The sequence below is a fragment of the Amborella trichopoda genome, chromosome 1, assembly GCF_054954075.1.
Source record: "Amborella trichopoda isolate Santa Cruz 75 chromosome 1, AtrichopodaSantaCruz75HAP2 v2.0, whole genome shotgun sequence".
Lineage (NCBI taxonomy): Eukaryota > Viridiplantae > Streptophyta > Magnoliopsida > Amborellales > Amborellaceae > Amborella > Amborella trichopoda.
In genome coordinates this window covers 6,868,009-6,887,195 of record NC_142336.1, presented here as the reverse complement: position 1 = coordinate 6,887,195, position 19,187 = coordinate 6,868,009, and the positions used below count along the sequence as shown (strand labels likewise).

The window sequence follows — 19,187 nt, the reverse complement described above, 5'->3', positions numbered from 1 at the left end:
CTTCTTAGATGCACTCTCACAAAAAAAAAAAGCCCTTTTATGCAACCTTAAAATGCCAAAAAAAATGAAAAGTAGGGCCCACCATGCATGGCTAAGCATATGAGGTTTATCAAGATTAGTTAGCCATGATGCTCATTGTCTAGGACGCCTCAACTTGCATAGCCTATGCATAAGGCCAACACGACTATGTGGTCGGTACATAAGGTTACATAATGCACATGTCTATGGTCTTAATATAACCATCATATGCACTTTCCAACATCCTAGGCCAATCATAGCCAAGCCTTCACAAGTAAGGAGGGAACAATAATGTGGGAACAATTGGGAACCCGATTCCACAATGGCTCTGATACCAATGTTGGAAAAATACGGTCCAATAACCAAAGCGGAAGCAAACTAAAATAATCGAAAACCGGGTATCATACATGAGTGCTCGCACAACAATTTTGATGAACAAATATGGAGATAAACGATCAACTCATGTATGCACGCTCAATAACTACTAGAGCTGCCGAAATCTGTTCCACACCGCAAATCCCGAGAGAGGTGGAAGCTCATGAACACTTTAACAAAATGAGATAAGAGTAGTACAAGCTCGACTTTTTCGACAACTCTTCATCTCTCAGGGTCGGATCTTTCCTTAGATCTCAAATGGGAGAGAGATTATACTCTCTCTCTCTCTTTCTCTGTCTCTCTCTCAAGAGTTTAGCTCTCACACTTTCTTGTGTGTGTTGTAGCGTGTAGAGATCTCCACCCGTCCCCTTTTTATAATGAGATAAAGGGTTATCTCATTCATGTGGGAGTAACCTCCTCATAAATGGGTACCTTTATGGTGCATGCCATTCATGGGAAGGTAACCCCCTCATGAAGAGATGCAACCTCTCTCCACCTCCCTTCATGTAATAACGTAAGTCAAACATGAAGGTGTGTGGTCCACTTGGGTATACCCTCACATTAGAGATGCACCCACATGTCTACATCAACAAATATAGGAAACAAACCAGTAATAGCTCAAGAAGATCACCAAAACTCATATTATCTTGTCTATCATGCCAAAGATTCCAAAGTCTTCTTTTCATTTCAGAAAGGCGCTTGCAAGAAACTCGTTAACGAAAGTTCTCCATAGAAGTTGAAAAAAAATAAAAATAGAAGGGAGAGAGACTTTCAACTCAAGTTCCTATCACAATCAGCTGCCTTTCATAAGGTCACGCACTAACATCCATAAATAGTTAAAAAGACAATATATTAATTATCAAAGGAGCTGGCCAAGTAAAATCAAATTCATATAACTGACAATTTAAGAAAACATGACCAAGAATTAAAGAAAGACTTCTTGTTTCTCTTCAATAAGTAGCGTTATACATGTTGGGGTTTGTGGCCTTTGACAGCCGTTAGAGTTTGTAAAAATCATTTGTTATAGTAGGAGTGTATGTTGATTGACTAAAGGTTTGACGGTCTATGGCCATGGCCACATGTCCAAAACCTTACCCCGGGGCACGGAGCACTATCGAAAAGGATTTATAATTGATCGTCCCTTATTGAATTCGGAGATATACCTATGGATGGCTTGTACATCCAAAGAGTTGTGTGGTTCCCTGTGTGCAAATGTAGGCCTATGAGAATGAAGGCTAGATCATCAACAAACTTCTACACAACATATACATATGACAACCGCATTATCGGAAACCAACCTCGAAAGGGATACGTGTCCATTTGCATAAACGGATTCCCCCTTGCACTGTAGTGACATGTACTTGACTTGCTCTTAAAGGGAGAACTAAAAACCACAATCTGGGACTGTAATTCCACTGTTTATTAGTCGGCTTTGATGAGTCAGGTATGAACTCCTGCATGAGATTGTGGGTCATACATTTCGTTGAGTTGGTTTGAGAAGACAGTTGTGGATCATAGCCACTATGTCTAGCGAGTGCCCTTATAATTACCTGTTTTGACCTATTGGTGCTAATCCATTTCTAAATATTTTAATTATGGTATCATAAATATTTTTATGAATTCAAAAAAATTAAAAATTTTAAAATCATTTTCTGCTGTAAAATTCCTCAAAAAAGGAATTTTTGATATATTTATAAGGAAGGCCACATGCAAAAGCCCTTGGATCATGTCCCACATGTGCGCCATCCTCACATGGGTGGGCCTGGAGCTCTTAGGGCCCACTTATCTCCCATGGGGGTCGCATGCCCCACTCCTCATTTTAGAAGTTTGCTTTAAGTTAAATTAAATAAATTATCTTTTACAAGAAAAGATGTCCTTTTTTTGGGGGGGAGTTAGTTCGAACATAATATTATCTTTGATTTCCAAAAATTTTTAAAGAGATAATAGAAAGTTCTAAAAGGTTTTTAAATGGTTTAATCCTCTTTACACTAGAAATGGATATGGATCAAATAGTAAAAAAATAAAACCCTAATTAGGGTTTTGAAGAGAAAAGAGGGGTACGCCCTAATTAGGTTATCGACCCTAATTAGGGTTTTAAAGAGAAAAGAGGGGTCGGTCATTTCAATCTCTCCATTTTCCTAAGTTATCGACTCAAGATATTGAAATTGTGCTTTTTTTAATTATTTCTTAGTCGTCAATCTTAACTAATTACTCATCTCAACTCCTATTATTATTAAACTTGCATTCCATAGATTCATTTTAGTCTCGCTAATTTTAAAACGTTTAGATTCTAGAACATCCATTAAAAAATCTAACTTTGTATTGATGTCGTTTCGGGTCTTAGCGATCAAAATTATATCAACCGCGAACAACATACACCACGATACCTCATCTTGTAGGTGCTTAATTAAGTCGTCCATAACTAGGACAAAGAGTTATGAGCTCAACACTGACCCCTATGTGGACCTATTGTCACTAAAAACTCACTCATTTCTCCACTAGTTGTTCGCACACTCATTAGTGCTCCCTTATACACATCTCTTACCAAGTCAATAAAATATATGGAGATTCCTTTATTTTCCGACACCCACGAATGTTAAAAAAAGCGGAGGCGGCCGCCAAGGGCCTTGACTGCCTAGGCGGCCGGGCAGGCGCCTAGATACCTAAGCGGCCCAAAAGGAAGGGGTTGGGGTTGGGGTTGGGGTGGGGGACTTATGTTCTTTGTGTGTGTGTTTTGTGAATGTGTATGTGTATATGTATAGTGTGTGTGTGCGCATGCGCACATGTGTGTGCATGACGTCTCACATGAAATTCTTAAAGATCATCCTCTTTCTCTTTTTTTTCCTTTGGATTTGTATTTGTGAGAGAGAGGTCTCGAACACTTGGAGGATATGGAGAGAAAGAGTCTGTGAGAGAGAGGGACCTCGCATCGAACACTTGGAGCTCATCTTCCTCTTTTTCTCTTTCTCGAACACTTGGAGGATATGGGGAGAGAAGGAGCATATAGGTCCATGTGTGTAGTCTTCTTCTTCTTCCAGACCTGACATATGGAGAACGTAGAACTTGTGAGAAATATGAAAATCTCACATTTGGGTATCTATCTATCAATAGGTGCAAAATAAATCATACTGGCAGAAACCATGCACTGCATGACACAATTGAGATTGCAAGATGGAAATACCTAATATCAAAACCAACTATGGGTGAGAAGAATTTGATCTTCGGCAAACTTCTTCAGCACTTTCATCAGAAAGAGAAACCAATCATCTTCTTTATTTTGAACATCTCCAAATTACTCACCTTTGGAACAAAGGGCTTCGAAACTGTGTGCAAAGATTGAAAAGGATGTATCAAGTGCAAAGATTGAAAAGGATGTATCAAGTCCTGAGGAGCATTTGATTTTACATGCTAGTTCATGATGTTCCTTCAAAGGAAACGCCGTTTGCTCTGAAATGTTTGGACCATTTTTTGAATCAATTGGGTATCTATCTATCAATAGGTGAAAAGAAATCATGCTGGAAGAAACTATTCACTGCATAACACAACTGAGTGGAATGAGTGAAAACCTAATCTGAAAAACCTCTATGGGTGAGAAGAATTTCACCTTAGATAATCTTCTTCAGCATTTTCATCAAAAAAGACACTCACCTGCAGCACTTTGAACATCTCCAAATTACTCATCTTTGGAACGAAGGGCTTCAACACTGTGTGCAAAGAGTGAAAAATATGTATCAAGTCCCAAGGAGCATTTGATTTTACAAACTAGTTCATTACATTCCTTCAAAAGAAACGCCATTTGTTGTGAAATGTCTGGACCAATTTCTTGTCTGTGACTACTAGAAGATCCTGATAAATTCTTCTTCCTTATCACACTCCCCGCAATTGAGCTTATCCGACTTGCTGTGAAAAATCTCACATTGAAAGGGCCCCTTCGTTCCTTCTGCCTTAGCGAGTCAGGCTTCTTGAGGCATGATTTGTAATTTGGAACTGCATTGACATGTAGTCTATGTACATAATTATTGGATTCCTTCAAGAAAAACGATGAAGCGGGAAACCCTTTTTCTCTATAACAGTAGTGCTCAGCTTTAAGAGTATTTTTGGCTTCACTTGCAGATTTCACAGACTGGCTAAGCCAGATTCGCACATTGGCCTCACCAAACAGACCCTTTTTCTTTGCATATAGGACAGCCGCTTCGGCATGACATTGATGCTGGAAAACCACCTGACCAGAACCCGTATAGAAGAAAACCTTGGTTCCTAAGGGATCCAATGGCCCAAATATCATAAACTTTCTCTCCAATTCTTGTTTAGAAGGCAAATCAAAATTCTTGGGGAACTTCATATGCAGAATGATCAAAGGTTCACAATATTCAGGGCCAGGGGTATCGATGGAGAGTCCACTCACATATGATGACTTTGATGCATGTTGCATATTAATTTTCTGCAACTTGTGTGAAAGATCAGAAGGTTGGTCAAGTTTTCTCTTTCCAAGATGTATATCTACAGGTGTATCAGGTGTAGGAGCTGCTATTGAAGAACTTCTTACTCCATTTGTGCCAGTGGTTCTATCACTACTGATAACAACTGCAACATGTGGCTGCATTTCCTCGTGATTAGAATATTGAGAAATATTACGGACATGAAGATCATTTGAAACATTTCTCACTCCCTCAAAATCATTGTCTTTATCAGCAGCGTCATCTGTGCATGGTGTGTGATTACCACCTTGTGATCCATTAGTTTCATCACTTCTACCACTCACCATATCCATAACAGGAGCATCATTTAGCTGCATACCTATATGATTACCACTGTGAGAAGAAATATTGTTCCCTTGAACATTACTAGTTGAGACACTTTCCACTTGTTCGAAAACAAGAGCATTGCTATCTGGTCGGCAATTATACTCACATGAAGCCTTCATAGTGCCCAAATTTGGGATATTCTGAGAGACTGCTGCTTTGAACCTTAAGAGTGCTCGACATACACGAGATAAGTTCGAAGCCCTATCATAAAATGGATCCAGTGCAAGGCAATACAAATGTTGGATCATTTCACGAAGATGTTGTCTTAGGTTTTCACCAGAAGGATTTCTTTGAGACCTTGAAACAATTTTGACTCCCTCAGAATAATTAGCTCTGTGAGACTTCAAAACAGTGGCATCATCATATGTTTCTTGTTGGGGTTTACCAGTTTTTGGTCCCTTAGTTTCATCAGTTCTACCACAAACACTAACAAAAGTGTCATTCGGCTGCATATCTTTGTGATTGAGACAGCGTGAAGAAATCCAGTCATTCTGAACATTACAAGTTGAAACACTTTTAACTTGCTCCAAGTCATCAATACTATCAGAATCCATAACAACAGCATCTTTAAGCATTTCGTGAAGAGATTGTGTTGTGGTTTCACATGAAAGGTTCTTTGCCCTTGATCTAGCTCCATCTTTCGTCGAACAAGGAGCAGACAAAGAAGCTTCATCAAATGGGATCACAACATTATTATGGTCACTAAACGTAGCAATTCCCTCTGTTGGCAATTTACCCATATCAGATTCATTCTCATGAGGAAGAATTCTATCTATATCAGGCTCTGTTTGTATTACAGAAACAAAAACAGAACTCCTATTCACTTGTCCATGTTCTGAATCAATTCCTTCCTGGATCTGGTCTTCTTCTAAGTCATTATCCAATATAATATCATTGTTTAAACAAAACCCAATTTTTGAGATTTCAGAATAATCCACACTATTGAGAATGCAGCAGTTGCGAACATTTGTGGCCTCCATATCTGATCTTTGCATAACATTTTCAATATATGGGTCTTGCTCCACAAACTTTTTCGAGTTAGTCAAATCCTTTTCTAACAAACCTAAACGAGAAACATCTCCAATTAAAACACTTGGCAATGGTTCAAAATCTTCAGGAAACGTCCAAAGCAAGCTTAAATCCCTTCGATTAGTTACACAGGCCTCACTTTTCCCCATCAGTTGGTCTGAGAATGAACCACTGGTTCCATTGTCTTCTCCATGTTCAAGAGGCTCCTCTGGTATGTCAATATCAAAGTAGTTCCTCTCATTTTGAATGCCTGTTAGAGACTTAAAATGATCACAATTCACAGAGAGGTATATCACAAGCGATAAACAGCTCATTCTCACGGAAACATAAACGTGTATAATATCTGAAGCTTCTAATAATCAGTGATATGTTGAATGCCAAAAAAACATTGGTAACAAAAGTAAGTTATGCAGGAAAAGTGTAAATGAAAATGTAATAAACTGAGGACTGCTCTGCTCTCATCCAGCAAGCTCTCTAACACTAGCCAGCGCTAACCTCTCTTTAGCCTATCTGTCCTCTTCGCTACCTCTCAACAGTATTAGCTTTCTAACAAAGCAAGTAGCTAGCGCATCTCTTCCCTCTTCGAGGACTGGATAGTTCTTTGGGTCCCACACTTACGTTTTTTGTGGTCTCGACTTTTTGGAACCACTGGCTCCTTATGTAAATCTTTTGTAATGGACACTTTTATAAGCCCCACTCATTTTTTGTATAGGGCCTTTTTGGTCTAGCCCATTTTTTGACTAGAAGCCCGGCCTGTGGGCAGCTCGCTGTTACGATGTATTCTCCCTTAATACAACCGTTAACAATTTCAAAAAAAAAAACAAAAGAAAATGCAATAAACTGAATAAAATAGAATAACACTATTTTAGGCCCAATTGGCTTGAATCACAACATGAAAGTCAAAAGCTGTAGGCATCTTTCTCACGCATAGAAAAAAACTAATAAAGCATGTCAACAGCCATAACTCACTTTGTAAGGGGCGCATTAAAACCATTCTGATAAACCCCACTATGGACTCCATCAATCTTGATTAATTCAGGATTGTAGAGGTGAAAGAGGCAAATTTACTTAGGAAACTCTTACAAAATAAGATGCTCTGCTAAAAAAAAAAAACTCTCCTAAAATGCAGTTCTTTGCATAGAAGTATTCAATAAGTATTTAATTTTTGGAAGAAGTCAAATGTCATTGGCATGTATTGGTCACTTCAAAGAATAATATTTGGAATGAAAAAGTAAAGGGAAATGCATACAAAAGTAAAGTCAATATGGCTGGTGCTTAGAGATCTCCAATGTACTCAGCTGCGAAGTTTTGCACTAAGTTTTAACTAAAATAGAAATTATGGGTGAAAATTCACATAAACTGCCATTACTGGTGCTGGATACAAATACTCAGCATCATTTGGTGCATCAACCCTTTCTAGAGAAAATCATTGATAGAGAAAATGTAAAGGAGATAGAATATAATATACTATTCACAACGTATTCTCAAGGTCTGCTACAGTCCTAAGTAACTGCAAAATTTGCTGAAATTTTCAACACAAAAGAAAACTATCACGCAGTCATTCATCTAAAGATTCTCAACAGCAATAAAAATTATGCCCAAATTCACATGACCACCACTATGGTTATTCCCACAAACACATCCATGCGCCAGAGAGATACACACATAATAGCTGGTGAGAGAGAGAGAGAGAGAGCACTTCTCTTATCATACCTCCAGTATCATCACTGCCAGAATTGCACTCTGAAAGCCTAAGAGTTTCGCAATAAAACCAATCACGGGCAATATAATCATTGCCTCTAAAAGCTGTGACCTGTGCCATTGCTTGAACAGCACCAATAGCTTCAGAATCGTCAATCCAAGCCATAACAGCCACCTTATGAACAAAACCCAACAATTCAGATGGCTTGACCCCATTCTTATACTCATCAATTCGATTAGTTCTATAGTTCTCTGGTTCTTTGCACCCCAAAATATCAACTCCTGAATAATTCTCACCTCTTGATTTGAATAAACTCCTGCAACTACAAGAAAACTCCAATTCATACTGCCTCCTCAATTCTTCCAAAGCTATAGCTACGGCTTCTTCAAAGCCCCTAATTCTTTTCCCTTGCTTCACTTTCCCAGTAAAATGGGACTCAAAAGTGAGTACCTTGGATTGATCGAACCATTCAATAGTCTCCTGAGCAAAAAGGCTAACCAAAACTTGATGCTTTTCCTTTGCACAAATCAAACCAGGCCACCATGTGTTAGCAAAGGCTTTCACCCACACCAAATCACAATTGCTAAACCCCTGAAACCCTACCGCCTCACCAGAGCCCTCAACGAATTCCTCATCCAGATCCCTTGAAATTTGCCTGTTCTCAACCAGTTTACTAGATTTTGGTATTGCAAAAACCCTAGATATTGGAATATCATCCTCCTCCTCATCATCAAAACTCCCATTGTGTCCGGTACTGACAAAATGACTGATTCCGGGCTGGGCAAAGACGCTTGAGATTGGAAAGTTGTCATCATCGTCAACATCAATAATATCATCGCTTTTGGAACTAGTGAAACTGGAAGGACCAGAAACCCAAGCTTTTGCATCAATTGCCATGGTTTTGGAAAATAGGGGAAGCCATTGCAGAGGTGGATTTTTCTTGTAGAGAACGAAACTTGTTTTGGCGGAAAAGGATGAAACTAGGGTTACAAATGTGTTTTCTAACCCTTTCTCTTCCTTATTGCCTGCTGTTCTCCTGGTCTCTCTCCCTCTCTCTCTCTTCTCCCTCTCTCTCTCTCCTCTCTTTCTCTCTCTACGTTTTTCATGGTTGGGATCAAATGAAATTTTCGTTATCGTGTTTGCAAGACGCACCGGTTCGGCGCTGGAACCGGAGACTCAGTCTACCGGAGATGCAGGAAAAATCAGGCCGCTCAAATCCTAAGGGAAAAAGTTTATTTATATAGAGCCGGGTCTCTTAACATTCAAATTAGAGCCTATTTAAAAAATTAAAAAAATTACATAAAAATCTGTTATACTTTACGTTATTACGGATATATCAAATAGTTTCCGTTATTATATGTATGTCAGTTGTTTATCTTTTATAATGCAATTTAAAAAAAAAGACCACTTACCATTTTTCGAATGTTGAACATCCGAATTGATGGGATTTTCAGATGTTCATCATTCGAAAATGGGCCTAAAGTTAAAACGTTAAATTTCCTATTTTCGGATGCTGAACATTCGAAATTAAGGAATTTTTGGATGTTCAACATCCGAAAATACCCTGATAATTTAACATTAAGTATAACATTTTCAGATGTTGAACATCCGAATTTAAGAGATTTTAGGATGTTCAACATCTAAAAACAAAGAAGACGAAGGTTTACTTAACTATCATGGTATTTTTGGATGTTCAACATCCGAAAATCTCTTAAATTTGGATGTTCAACTTCCGAAAATGGTATACTTAACGTTAAACTATCGGGGTATTTTCGGATTTTGAACATCCGAAAATCCCTTAATTTCGGATGTTTAACATCCGAAAATAAGAAATTTAACGTTTAACTTTCGGCCTATTTTCGGATGTTGAACATCCGAAAAATGGTAAAGTGGTCCTTTTTTTAAAATTGCGTGATAAAAAATAAAAAACGGATATACATGTAATAACGGGAACTATTTAGTATATCCGTAATAATACAAAGTATAATTGATTTTTATGTAAGTTTCCCTTAATGTCATTATAAGAAGTTGTTTTGATGCCCAAATATCTTCAAAATGATCATCTTGACATCACGATGCATGGACATGAGAAAAAATGGATTTCAAGTTTTGAAAATAGTGCATCTTGTAACGTATTTTTATATTGTCAATTTTCAAGATTTTCAAGTTTTCGTAAATCTGCTCAATTTACACCATTTTTTAAGCTTTAAATATTATAATTAAAAATGGAAATATATTTTAAGGCTATCACTAAGATTTCCAATGTTGAAACCACATTTCTCAACACTATTTGACGGTGCGTTTTACTTTGATTGTTTAGAGCCTCAGCTCTATACTAGTCGCATCCAATTCTATTGCCCGGTTAGATCGAAATGGCTACTTCCGATTTTTTTTGTATAACTCTAACCGTTTTTCATTAATAAAAGACAGAAAAAATTATATCGTACTATCAGATAACCCTACAATAGGATAATTGCGCCACATCATGAAGTAAATGAAGGTTAAGAAAATCTGGAGGCCTAAAGCGCCAAATAGTGGCCTCCGCAAAAACTTTAACCTTTTTGGCAAGAACATCAAACACCATGAATCACTCTCAATTTGAAGAGGGAAGCATTCCATTTGAGTGGCTAAATCAACACCCTCTTATAAACCTCGAAATTATGTATAATTATTGGAAGCAATTCCAAGATGAACCAAAAAAGCAGCAATGAAAGGTCCATCATCCTGTCTCAAGCCCCCACAATCAGCTTGACTTAGATTCTGAATAGAAGACCCATCAATATTTAGCTTAAAATGTTGTGAATGTAGAAAAGCTCATGCCACTGTTATGAGTAACTTGATCGTTTTCTACTGCCACATATGTCATAAATTCTCAGTAATTGCCTTTTCTGAGGTGTGGTAAGTCCATGCCTTAGCATCCGTCAAATCATGAACATGGTAGGTGATTATTCAAATCAACTTCTCAAGAGTGAGTGTCATTCCTTGAAACATACAGTGGTTCCGCTCCTCCCAAATCATCCATATAGTTGTGAAGAATAAAGAATGTCAAATATTGATAATATTATCAAACTTGAACTTGAATGATAACTATTTCCGCAGTGTAGCTGCAATAGAACAATATGTAATAAAGCGTTTTCCACATCGCCATGCTATTGACCTTCAAATCTCCCATGAGAAAACATATGCAAGCAAAATATGACAAATATTACCACCATTAAAATGACAGAAATGGCACACAGAAGCAAAGGTGATTCCCCTTTGCTGCATGAGAGAAGAGGTAGGAAGATGATGATGAAGGCTATTCCGGTTTTGGTGAACTGGTGGCAAGATATTTTTAAAAAAATTTCAAAATAATTTATATAAAATCTAAAAAAATAAGAAATTTTGTTTGTAATAAATTTTTTACTATTTTTTATTATTTTGGCAAAGATTGAAAATTGTTTTGGCCATTAATACTTATTTTTATATTCTTCTATCTTTTTTTAGAAAATTTTAAAAATACACTTGGACACAAATCGAATCTTTAAAATCTATTTTTCATTAATTTTCAACTTTATTTGGATTTTTTTTTTAATCATGCTTTAAATATACTTTTCATATATTTTTTTATTTTTTTTCACTGTTTTTGCCACCCGGGACTCACTTGATTAGGCTAGTTGAACTGCCCAATTAACTAGGTAGGCTAGTTAAACCACTTCTAGCCCTACTTCTGGTTAACCGTTCCAGTTTGATTTTTCCTATACTAGTACCATGGATTGGTGAGAATCGCATAACATAATACAAAAATACCGAATGTGTTTTGAATAGTGATTTAAAAATCGGCGAGTCGCAACGGACTCGCTCGAGTCGGCACGGGAATCGGTTACCCCATGCCGATTCCAGTGTAAAACCGGGAACCGCCCGATTCTAGAACGACCGTTCTAGTTTGATTTTTCCTATACTAGTGGATCGGTAAGAATCGTATAAAATAATACAAAAATACTGAATGTGCTTTTAACAATGATTTAAAAATCGACGAGTCGCAACGGACTCGCCCGAGTCAGCACGGGAATCGGTTACCCCGTGCCGATTCCAGTGTAAAACTGGGAACCGCCCAGTTCTAGAACGAACAAGCCGGTTCTATACAATGAACTGCTTGACGTCACATAGCGAATACGTACCAAAACACCGATTCTCCATAGTCCACACGTAGAAGACTACCGTCATCCATCGGGCGCACGTGGATGGCAACCTCGGGCACACGAGCACAAATCTTTATAAACTTACAAAGCAATGTATAGAAGCAAAACTAAAGCTCGCTATTGGATGTGGGATAATTCCCACGGTGCGTTAAATTACAACGGAATTTAGATAAGTATTATTAATGTAGAAAACAATTACACTTGTGCTGATGTGGTAGAGTGGTTATCACTTTCACGGTAGAGTCATCGCCATCACGTCTCAAGTTTGATTTTGCCTTGGACACATTTTTTTTTTTTTTTTGTTGACAATAAAAATAAGCAGAAAATAAATTTTTTTTAAAATCTCTCTTTCTATTAACAATCTTTTTTACGAATTTTATGCTATAAATCAAAAAATTTATTTTCTTTTAAAGAAATTTATTCCATTTGAAATCTCTCTCTTTCTATTAACAATCTTTTTTACTAAATTTATTCTAGAAATCTAAAAAATTTAAAATTTAAAAAATTAAAGTGTTCTTTCAAAAATTGGTAGGCATTCTAATATATTCTAACCAAAATTTTATTTTATTTATTAATTTTTGCATTATAAATCATGTAATTTATTTTCTTTCTTACAGTTCTCAATAATATATTTTAAATTAGATCGTATACAAAATATTTTAGATTTGTTATTATTTGTACAATAAAATAATTATAAAATTTAAACCAACAATTATAATTTCAACATATAACATTATAGTTAATTAGGTTGTAATAAATTTGGATTATAGTAAGTTGGTTTGTAATACTTTGGGTTTTTTTAGGGGATTAGGGCTTTCCGCCAATTTGAGATTTTGATGGCCATTTCTTATCAATTAAATCTACTCTTTATAGTAGTCCATGTATGATTATATATTTTATCTATGACAATTATATGATTTTTCGTATGTGTGATGTAAATTTAATGGTTAACATAAGTTTATACAGAGAAAAAACATATCAATATTCACAAATTGATGAAAAAAATGAAAGTTAACAATGATGTACCATCATTTCTTATTGGATTATTAAAAGACAACATTTATAATTAATTTTAATAATTTTTTTGGATTTTTTTAGAGCTTAATTCGACCGAATCGGCCGATTCCCGATCCGAATCGTCAATTCACCGATCCGAATGGATTTTTGAAGTGCTCGATCCAGAAAACTGAACCGTAGTTTAAATCAATGGCTATGAAGACACCGGTTCAACGTGGTTGAACTGGGCCACTCGCTGTACGGTGATTAGGTGGATCGGTGAGAATCAAATAAAATAATACAAAAATAAGAAAAGGTGAAAATTTAGTGATTCTAAGGGCCTCTTGGAGCTAATCATAATTGGCCCTTTTGTATATATTTTGCTAGGTTTTGGAAAACCGACTTGTGATATTCTATTCAGGTAACTTCGTGGGATTTTGATTTAAAAATATTTAAGATTTCCTGTAAACAATTAAAGGTAGTTTCATGATTTAGCCTTATTTAAGTTATCCAAGAATATATATATATATATATATATATATATAGGTACAGGATTAAGAATCAAAAATTTATTTTTTTATATTAAAATCTCTTGTTCCATATTCGTAAACATAAACAGAAAGCGGTATTTACGTTGTTTGACTCAAGCGAGTGAGGTAAATAATGAATATGTCGTTTTTTTCGAAACGCACAAATGATGAATATATCTTGGTTGTTTAATCCTAGTAACCCGACTCATCTCCTTTTCACCAGATGTGTTTATTCCAAGTTCTTGACCATGAACATGGAGGTGTAATATAGTCATTTGACTTGAATTAAGTGGATAATTATACCATCCCTTGATACTGGTTGAAGGACTCTCTATTTTTCATTGGAAAATCCTTTTTACAAGTTCCTAACCCTAAATGTGGAGGGCAATATAACATTTTTCTCTAATTATAGTGCTTCAAGAAAAATGATAATTCTACCCCACTGTTCAAGTCAGGAAATTTTATTTTTTTTTCATTGAAATTCCCTGTCAATGGTTCCTATTTGTCCTTCTTTTAGAAAAATATAATTAAAGGGCATAAAATCCCTTATAATATCATTAGAGGGGTCAATTGTTTTCAAGTAAAATTTGAGGGTATACTTTTTTTTTTGTTTCGATTAGATACCTCTTCAATAAAAATTTTAAATATTTAAATTGCCCTTATTCTGTATTTGGAATGCGGAACAATCATGAACATTTCTAATTTAACCCCTAAGAGGCTTCAAACAAATGATATAAATACCTCTACTTGTTCCTTATTTCAAATAAGGAATAATTTTTTTAGTATTAGTAATGCATAACAATTAGTTGTATTTTTTTTATCATTTGTGCTTATATACTTCGTGTATTATTAAATTACAAAAATACCCCTTGTTATTCCACATTACTAATACTGAATAATGTGTTTTTTTTTTTAAATGTGAAACAACTAAGGGATTTTCATCATTTAGTTGAGACTTATTAGGATCAAATTACATCAATGCCCATGATTGCTCCACATGCCAATACTGAATAAAGATAATTTAGGTATTTTTAAAACAATTATTGAGAAAGTTTCTAATTGAAATAAAAAAATTGACCCCTTCATTGGCTTTATGCCCTTTAATGATATTTTCTCTTTAAAAAAAATTAAAATTTCGTTTTCACCTATAAACAAGTAAGAATATTGATGTCATTTGTTTTTAAGTGGTACCAAATCATTGAATGACCACTCCTTGTTTCGGGTCATGAATCAAGAATATAGGCAATTTAAGCATTTTTAAATATTTTTTTGTAGAAGGTACCCAAAGGAACCTTGTAGAATAGAGCTAAATTGGTTTATTTGATTTTAAACTAGTTGAATTATATGCACGTAGGAATAAAATAAGCAATCACGATTTTCTCATATATATGAACAAACTGTATAATTATTTTTATTTTTAATTTCCCGTAACGTAATGAACTTATGAATGATGAATAATTGACAATAATGTTGTACTATAACTCTAAGTAAGCAACTTGTGATGCAATAGGTTTATTGTAAACTCTTTAATCCAATCTTGGGTCACAATTGATAACTAATCGACATGGTCTTAAATCATGATAATGAATCAAGCTTCGAAGAACTGAGACATAGGGGTTATATTTATGTAAAATATGTGGAAGGAGCTCAATCAATGTGGGGTTTAACATGTTGTAATGTTTGAGACAATTGCCAACTTCATTCTCTGTATCATAGAAATAAAACTGTAAGAACTTCGGGGAGTGTTCATTAGGGATTAGAGATGGAAGGCGTTGGTTGACATGCCCTTTCACTTTAAAACTATATGCGCCGCTTCTGTTTTGAGAACTTGCTTTATCATCTCCAGTAACAAACATAGTAACTTGGAATGCACCACTACATCCTTGAATATTCTTTTTGAGTTAGCTTGTAAAATATGATGATTGGGTAAATAATTCATAAAGTTCATTCAGAATATCTAGGTGAGTTAACTCCACTCCACCTCCTCCACAATAGAAATATGGAGGTTCATATTGAAATTTGATTGCATGATAACGTCGACAAATAATGGGAGGCTTGAGACGGCACCCATTGTCATTGTCAATAATACATGAGGTATCATCGGAAGCTGATGGATATATTCCATTATCTATATCCATATGCAATGATCTCTTATCTCCAAGTGGCAAGGGATATTGTCATTGGAGAATTGGTTTGATGATGAAAAAATAGTATTTGTCAATGGTGTATCTGAAATGAAAGCAGAATAATGAAGTTTAGATGTTTTTCTTTCTCCAAAAATATGTGAGCAAAATATGTATAGAATGACAATGATTTTGAGTTCGTACTATTGTGTCTATAACTGAAGTATTCTAAAAAACTGATGGATATATTCCATGAGAAATATCCATATGTAAAGGATCTCTTCTCTCAGAGTGGTCATGGATGTTGTGCTGGTGAATGAATAGTATTTGTCAATGGTGTAGAAACGTCATGTGAAATATTAGTTTTCGAATTTTGAGATTTTTCATATTGAACATGCTGATATGCCCTTTCGATCACTCTCAGATAAGCACGGGAACATGAGTATCTATGTTGATCTTTGTTCAAATAACTCTTACGGATTGAGTGGTTTCTAGGGTTACGACCCATTTCCTATTATTACATAGTTACTACAATTTTTTAATATGCATTGCATACTAATTCAGTAAATCATACAACAAATAAGATAGGAGTAGATAAATGTTGTACTACATAAAAATGAACATATGCTATTTGATTTCATAGAAGTACAACATGCATGATAATAATAAAAAACAAAAAACAAAAAAAGAAAATTATATACAGATGGAACCAATTCTATTGATTTTTGTAGTTTTATGGGTGCATGCATGGACTATTACAAATTAAGTAATTGGTTAGCGGTTTTATCTACCATTGTAAATATATTATGGCAAATAACTCATACTATTTTCATGCGGGCTTCCTTGAAACCCCATTATTTGCATCGATCTTGGATCCAAATTTGTATCGATCCATGATCTACACTATAATGATCATGAATATATAAAATAAAATTTTACAACATTTTTATTAGAATATTTTCCTATCCATTGGATAGGAATCTTTAGTTGTGGATAAATTATCTTAGATATGGAAATTTGTGATTGTGAGGTATGGTATATTTTATGAGATTATTATCTTTGTTACAAGGAGGTTACAATCAGTACTAGCCATGTCAAATTGAATAGCTTCGGGGTATATCACAAAGTTCGAAATTTTTTTTTTAAACTTTAAGTCTAATCTATGACATATACAAAAACTAGATTTGAAATCTGCCAAACACGAGCAGTTATGACCGCTTTATATTAAAGGGTGCGGTTTGTATAGAGCCTACTTTCAAAAGTGTCGCAAAATATGGATTCAATATTGGAAATCTTTGTGACAGCCTTAAAATATATTTTCATATTTATTTATAAAGTTTAAAGCTTCCAAAATATTGTAGATGGACAGATCTATGAACACTTGAAAATCGTGAAAACTGATAGTCTAAAAATGCATTACAAAATACACTATTTCCAAAACTTGAAATCTATTTTTTTTTCTCATGTTCATGCGTCTTGATGTCGAGATGATCAATTTGAGATATTTGAGCATCAAAACAAACCTCTTCTAGTGAGATTTTTTAGGTAGGCTCAAATTTGATTAATTAGAGCCTCGGCTCTATATAAACTTTTCCCTATATTAAAAGTAAATGGTATCTTTGTATATTTTTCCATACATATGTAGTTCACCTTCTGTCATTGAAAATAGATAGTAAAGAGTACATGTAAAATGCAAACGATGTAATCTGCCCTTCCCCATTTGGAAAACAATGATATTTCGCAAACGGATTGATATGCAGCCAGTGACCTACACGCATGTTTCCACATTGAATTTAAATCTATAAAAGTACCACCAGGCATTTATAAATGCATGATTAGTTCATAAATGAATAAATGTGTGTAAATGTTTAGGATAATTTATTGTTCAAAAAAATGAAATTTTAGGAAAATGGTATAACACGCATACCAGTATACATTATACCTACTTGTTCCTCATAAATTGATTTTCCCAAAACATTTCCATGGGATATATTAGTTTATATACACTATTTTTATTTCTATAAATTTATTTATTTATTCAAAAGCATTAACAATATGAAACAAAGAAAAAAACAAGAACACATATAGTAAGCTTCCTCAGGAGCATATTTTACTTCCACTCTCTACCTACTTGATAGTATTTTTTCAAATCTGAATTTTTTGGAACCACTTAAAAACTAGGAGATGGTTATTTAAAGAAAAAAATTGAATTTTGAGTTTTCTAGCACTTAGATCTCACCATCTAAAAATTGAATCTCGATATATTATTTTTTCATGTGCATAGAAGGTATAATTAGAAAAAATTTCTTATTAATATTAATCTATGGTTGAAGAGGTTAATCCCTAAAATTTGAGGTTCTAAAATTAAATTTAGGTAAGATTGAGTAAATGGACATTCTGGTACCGCGGGAGTAGAAACTCTTTGGCAGAAAAGAAATCCCCGTATCTATTCGCGGGAAAAGGACACCGAAAAGACATGACGAAATTTGACATCGAAATGTCAATAAATTTCGTCATATTCACCCAAAATATAGCCGTGGACGGGACAATTTCGCCGATAAATCCAATAAGAACCGCCGAAATTCCCGCCAACGTTATTTTTTGACACCGAGCGCGAACCGACCAATCTATTTTGACGTTTTCAATTTCTGTTAATATTTGTTAATTAAGATGAATACGAAGTACAAAAACCCATAACTGCCCCTCACATTAACTAATATTACTAACTGATTCAACCCTTATATTTACTTTTTTTAAAAAAAAAAACTTCAATTCTTCCGCACTTTTTTCCATTAGGGTAAATCACAAATAAGAGCATTATGTCCAGATATGCTACTCTTTTGTAATAAAAGGGTTTCTACCTATGTTATCACAACCTTGACTGGACTAATGTGTTTATTTGTTGTTTTGGCTAGCTCGATCCAAAACAAAATAAAACATGAACGCGAACTTCCTAAAATTAACATTTGATCTACTTTGGTTGAAGTGTCTGTTTCCCACCAATGAGGGCAACAAAATAAGACCAAGGCAAATTTTTTTTGCATTATATTTAATAATAGCAAAAACGATGAATTAGTTAAGATTGACAACCAATAAGTAGCTAGAAGATAATGTTTTCAATATCTTAGATAGATAATCGATGAGAAACGAGAGACTGAGGAGGATGTTGCTTCTAGTATAAGAGTGAGGCGGACAAAGTCAAGATATACTTCTGGAGTATTATGTGAGCTTGCATGTCCATGGAATTGGAAAGGAAGTTCTATAGGTCATCTATGCTTTTTATAGGATAGAATGTCGGGCGGTTAAAGAAACAACATATTTATAAAATAAATACAACTGAGGTGATGATGTTAAGATGAATGAGTATCAAGACAATGAAGGATAAATTTCATAATGAATATATTCGAAGGAACATAGGGATAGCTCCA

At 34.9% G+C, this 19,187-nt stretch overlaps 1 protein-coding gene across 4 annotated transcripts; it reads right to left on the bottom strand.

Annotated features, from left to right (window-relative positions):
- Positions 1-1,226: 1,226 nt before the first annotated feature.
- LOC148783517 (uncharacterized) lies at positions 1,227-9,149 on the bottom strand. Of its 4 annotated transcripts, none has more exons than XM_088859671.1 (4): positions 7,941-9,149; positions 4,042-6,477; positions 3,575-3,840; positions 1,227-3,433 (listed from the first exon to the last, which is right to left on the bottom strand). In XM_088859671.1, exons 1-2 carry the CDS (start codon positions 8,824-8,826, stop codon positions 4,067-4,069), a joined length of 3,297 nt encoding a protein of 1,098 aa, XP_088715797.1. In that variant the 5' UTR covers positions 8,827-9,149; the 3' UTR covers positions 1,227-3,433; positions 3,575-3,840; positions 4,042-4,066. The 4 variants fall into 4 exon arrangements, with proteins under 4 accessions (XP_088715797.1, XP_088715792.1, XP_088715807.1 ...); XM_088859666.1 differs by having other exon boundaries at positions 3,575-3,716; XM_088859681.1 differs by having other exon boundaries at positions 3,205-3,433; positions 3,998-6,477.
- Positions 9,150-19,187: the final 10,038 nt, after the last annotated feature.